The sequence below is a fragment of the Peromyscus maniculatus genome, chromosome 4 (genome assembly GCF_049852395.1).
Source record: "Peromyscus maniculatus bairdii isolate BWxNUB_F1_BW_parent chromosome 4, HU_Pman_BW_mat_3.1, whole genome shotgun sequence".
Taxonomy (NCBI): domain Eukaryota; kingdom Metazoa; phylum Chordata; class Mammalia; order Rodentia; family Cricetidae; genus Peromyscus; species Peromyscus maniculatus.
In genome coordinates, this window is record NC_134855.1 from 66,192,955 (window position 1) to 66,198,834 (window position 5,880).

The 5,880-nt window shown below is 35.7% G+C and overlaps 1 protein-coding gene across 1 annotated transcript; it reads right to left on the minus strand.

Moving 5' to 3' along the window:
• Positions 1-2,640: 2,640 nt before the first annotated feature.
• Positions 2,641-5,500, minus strand: LOC102927301 (olfactory receptor 4C15-like). Its single transcript, XM_006996965.3, has one exon. The coding sequence runs from the start codon at positions 5,237-5,239 to the stop codon at positions 4,235-4,237; it is 1,005 nt and encodes a 334-aa protein (XP_006997027.3). The 5' UTR covers positions 5,240-5,500; the 3' UTR covers positions 2,641-4,234.
• Positions 5,501-5,880: the final 380 nt, after the last annotated feature.

Below are 5,880 nucleotides of genomic sequence, written 5' to 3' on the forward strand. Positions count from 1 at the left end.
GTATCAGTATAAACAATTGCTTTCAAATATAATGCATACAAATAAATACTGTTATTACAAATAATAATAGATTATAATCTCAATAATAAATTATTTATAATATATAATATAAATTTTAATTGTTCCATATATTAAATTCCATAAGGCAATAATATTTTTATCTAAAATAATCATTTACTAGTAAAAGATTTATTTTCTTTTTTGTATAGCTAAGAAAATTCCTTCCCATGATCTTGTGGGAAATATTCTCTTCAGGTTCTTTTTCTGTCCCCAATTGTTGCTCTCCTGATCTCCTTAAATATTCCAGTTTGTCTTGTCTTCGGGTTTCTGAAATGAAAGTGAAAGGACTTTGCTGTCTTTTTTTCATCCTACTTGATGAATGATGTCTTGGTGATTCAGAGAGAGACTAGGCCAAGATATAGTACTGAAATGACTCAGTTTCAACCATTTAGTTTTCTTGAAATGTTTGAAGTGGATCCTAAAACTGAGGGGAAATAAAGTGGACAAGATTAAATTAGAAGAATTTACTCTGTGACTTGAGTCACAGTTTTTGAGCATTAGTGACCTCCCTGTGCTATGCATAGTCTGTGTTTGTGAAAATAGAGAATGTTTGTTCACTATCAAAAACTATAAAATGTATAGGAGCATTTCAAATACCATGCTCCAATATCAGCATTCTTTAAACAACCTCAAATCACACCAGATTTGAACCAAAATCTCATGTTTATGAGACTATTAATAAATAAATTGACATAAATTTAGAAAAACAAAGAATTGTTGGTGAGATAAAGAAAGACTTGTGTCATATTTCTGAATTATTTGGTTCCAACTTGAAGATGAAACACTTAAAAGATGGTTATACTATTAACCTTGAGAAATACATAGAATGAAACAAAACTTCCTTGGACAGGAGGAAGGATGAAAAGAAAGAAGGAAATAAGATGGGAGGAATGAAGGGAGAGAGAGGGAAGGAGAAGGAGGGAGAGAGCGATAGAGAGAGCAAGAGAGAGCGAGAGCGCGCGCGCGCGCGCGCGCGAGAGAGAGAGAGAGAGAGAGAGAGAGAGAGAGAGAGAGAGAGAGAGAGAGATGGGGAGAGGGGGAGGGAGAAAGGGAGTTTGCAAATAACAAGTTATTTGAGCCCTGTAGGCACTTGAGCAGCTACTCATCATGAAGTGCTAATCTATGGTCTCCTCATGCATCATTTCATTCACTTCTGAACCACTGAGGTTAGTCATACAATCTCCTCTATAAAGGTAAACATTCTGAGCACCCAGGGTTTTCTCAAGAATAGTTATGAAGTGAATGAGTCATGCTTATACTAAATGTTAAATGTTATCACAATGTAAAAATCATCCCTGAAAATGAAAAATAAAGTTCCTTATGAACCTCACCATGTGTCAACTATGTAGAGGAATTTCTAAACAGTCGTATTAAATAAGAAACACAGAGCCAAATACAGGGGTGAAAGCCACCAGCCAATCTTATTCATCACGCCACCGTAGCTTTCCCAAAAAGAACCAACCTCTTCCCATCTAACCTGTGTCTTTATTGCCTTGCTGTTCTGCCTTCTCATTGTCTCTTAGCCCATCCACCTCACTTCCTTATCACTGCCTGTCTATATAGATGTATAGATCTCTGTGATTGACAATGGGATTAAAGGCATGTGTCACCATGCTTGGCTGTCACAGAGCCTCTGCCTGCCATGTGATCAGATTGAGGGCGTGTGCTAACACCATCTGACTTTTGTGTGTGAATAACTATGTCCTCTGATCTCCAGGCAAACTTTATTTATTAACATACAAATAAAATATCACGACACAACTGTGTGAAATAAAAAATCTGAATATAGCCATTCTTTACTATCTGTGGCCAAATGTCCATTTGGTGGTGACCAAGATTCTCTGCTTTTCTTCAGCTCATCCTTCTACACCTAAGGAAAAGCAGAAGAGCCTCTTGGTAGTGAAGGAGGAATTTGTGTTCATCATAGTTGCTGCACAAAACAAAACTAAAGGATCCAAAGTTTCTGCTTGACTGCATCTTAAATTATAAAAGGATTTCCTGAGCCAACATGAGTCTGTGAATCTAATTTCTAGTCCCCTCAGGTTTGTAAAATTTCTGGTCCAGTGTTAATCCAACACACCATGTACATACCTTTTTACTTAATTGTGTATTATAGTTCTTCTATGTCCATCTAAAATAATGTTGCATTTTTATTTAATTTGGGGAGGATTTTGTTAGATAAACGTTTTTGTATGCCATCATGGTAATAAATAGTACACAATTTTATAATAGATGGAATGCACTACCTGTGCAGAATTTAGAGAAAATGCGTTCTGTCATGAGGGATCTATCAATGAATATATAAACAATATGCATTGTTTTGGGAAACACTATCAAGGTCTGTTCACTAAAGAAAAACATTTTATGTATAAATATATGTGATATGTATGTTGATAAGAGTATCATTTACCTCATCGAAGACTGTTTTATCTTACACATAATTTTGAAAATTTTATGCATGTATACAGTATATTATAATCATAGAGTGTAGCTGGAGTTTTCTCCAGTCCTGTTCAGCCCCATGATCCCACAACCACTTATACAATAAACACTCATAAATTTTCTGTTATTTTTGAGAACTGTCTCTTTATTTAGACCAGGCTTGCCTTGAACTTGCAGCAATGTTCACAAAAAAAAGCGTATCAGGTAGTGGATTTAAGGTATGAGACCCTAATTCTAGTTTTTATCAGATTTAAAAATTCTAAAAATGTAGATTCTAGAAATCAGAGGATATTCATTCCTTTCGTAACATCTGTAAGATGATTTGAAAGCATATTTAATATAAGAGGACTGAGCATTGAGTCCATTCTTGATAAAGAAAAGAAAAACTTGATGTTGCACATTAGGCCCATTCAGAAAGGGAAAATACCAAACAGTTTGGTGCATTATATTTTAAACATTGATTCATACAAATTCTGTATTAATTCAAATACTACAGGACATGATAATTTTAAATTATACTTGAAATTTAGGGATAATGTTACCAAGAAGAAGCACAATTTGAGTATACACAGATTCAAGATATAAAAGATATATTCTTTCTATGTAAATTTCACATTTGTGTTCTAAAACAGAAGAATAATTTTATATGAATTATAATCTATATCTGCTTATATTTCCTAATTAATGTGAATCATCAGACACTAACAATTTCTGTATACCTGACTCATTATGCGCAGGAATGCATGGGAAATTGGATTCTGTAGGCTCAGGCCTACCTGGAAGTGCTAGGGAGTTAGATGACTTAGGAGTAGGCTGCTTATGGGAGTTCTGAAAGGAGCTTATAAATATTGAAGCACTATGAGGACATCCAGGAAAAGCCACGAGGCCTATGGGATGAGGAAGAGCTATGCTTTCTCAGTGGTTCACAGAATAAAGGGTATAGAACATAAATGGAGACAGCAGTGTAAATCTGATACTCAAGGGAACAAGTTCCTAGAGAATTGGGTTTATGGGGTGGAAAAAGTGGGCCTAGTTGATGGTGTGGGATAAAGTGTCTTAAGTAATCTAGAAGCATCGACTCATGTAGATGATTTTCTAAACAGTATTATTAAATAAAAAACACAGAGCCACATACAGAGGTAATAGCCAAAGAGATCAGAGCAACTAGGGAAGAGCCAGACTACCTGCAGTCTTCCCCAGAGAGAGCTTCTTCCTATCTGACTTGTGTTTTGATTGCCTTTTTGTTCTGCCTTCTCATTGGCTCTAAGCCCAGCCACATGACTTCCTCATCACTGCCTGTCTATACAGACCTCCAGGTCTCTATGTTTGGTACTGGGATTAAAGGCTCATGTCACCACTTTTGGCTGTGTCCTTGACCACACATAGACTCTGTCTGCCATGTGATCGGATTTAAGGGTGTGTGCAACCACCGCCCAAAATTCTGCTTATGGCTTGCTATATAACCTCACTATGTGACCTCTGATCCCCAGGCAAACTTTATTTATTAACATGCAAATAAAATCACATTTTAGCATAATTAAAATGTCACCACAGACTCTTAAGTTAGTGTTGCCATTAAAAGTGTTGTCTAAGATTTGCCTTAGTTGTACTGGAATCATAAATTCACATCAAGATGGAAAGGCACATCAAGATCCAAACTCAGGGCCTCATGAACACACACCAAGTTCTGGAACAGTATGATCCATATTCCTATCCCTATAAATTAAATGATTTAATGTTTACCAGGAAAATTAAACACTCTCCTCCACATTTTCCCAAAGGCATTCTTCATTTCTTTATTCCTGAAAGTGTAAACTATGGGATTCACCAATGGTGTCAAGACATGAGAAAATATAAAAACATTTTTCTCCAATAATAATGGAGAAGTATTTCGTGCATATATTAATATGCATGGGACAAAGAACAAAAGCACAACAGTAATGTGGGATCCACAGGTGGAGAGAGCTTTACGTCGCCCTTCAGAGCTGTGAGATCTCAGAGAGAACAAGATGACACCATAAGAAACAACCAATAAAGAAAAAATGATGATGCAGATAGACCCACTGTTGGCAAACACTAAAATGACAAAGATATGTGTTTCAGTGCAGGCAAGCTTTAGTAATGGAAACAAGTCACATATGAAATGATCAATAAAATTGGGTCCACAAAAGGGCAGCTGCAATGTGAAGATAATTTGTATGATAGAATGCAAGAAACCTCCTGCCCAGGCTACTGCCACCAGAATGCCACACACCCTCCTGTTCATGATGGAAGAATAGTGAAGGGGCTTACAAATGGCCACATAGCGGTCATAGGCCATGGATGCCAGGACAATCACTTCTGCCCCAGCGAAGAAGTGGACACCAAATAGCTGTATCATGCAACATTCAAAGGAGATGCTCTTCCTCTCAAAGAAGAAGTCTACAACCATCTTGGGTGTCGTTACAGAAGAAATGCATGCATCCAAGAAAGATAGAAAAGACAAAAAGTAGTACATGGGGATACCAAAGAGTGTGGGACTGCAAACAATTGTTACCATAATTATCATGTTGCCCCCAAGAGTAAAAAGGTAGACAAACAAAAAGAAAACAAACAATATTTTCTCAACTTTTGGGTCCTGTGAAAGTCCCAGAAGTATGAACTCAGTGACAAAGCTTTGGTTTAGCATGATTCTTGAGAAAAAGACAAAATAAATGAATTCACATAAACCTGCAAATATGAGAAAGAATTTCTTCATGTATTTTAATATTATCAACAACAAATAAAATAATGCAAAAATGCTCAGTACTCAACTTTCTTGTCAACAGTATGTGGCAGTAGATAGTATAACTATTTTTTGTGCAAATGTTAATAAAGATATTAAGATCAAATGAACAAAACTATCATTAACCTGGTGACTTTGGAGACACAGGTCCCAGCACACATGACTACTTAATAGACTGAACAGAATGATGATTTAGATATTTTATCTCAGTGAGAACTTCAGAGTAATGATTGATTTTCTAAAGTCTATTTCTCTATATGATCATTCAAGTATCTATTATTTTCTTTATTCATGCATGAGGAATCTTGATAAGACAAGCAAGTAGATGATCAAGGAATAGAAGCCAATGGATCAATGACCTACAAATGAAAATTGGTGAAAATCACATTGGTGGAAAAGAGAAACTTCATGTTGAATATAATGTCTGGTCTTGAGACTCAATTACTTACCAATTATTTATACAATAAAAATTTGATAGAGTAAGACATATGGCTTGAAATTCATATGAATTTTCTGTAAAACATGTTGATTAAAAAACTTACCTTCATATCACCAAAGATCAAGAGGAGGATCAAGTTGAAAATGTCTAAATAAGACTCACATTTACATGCCAT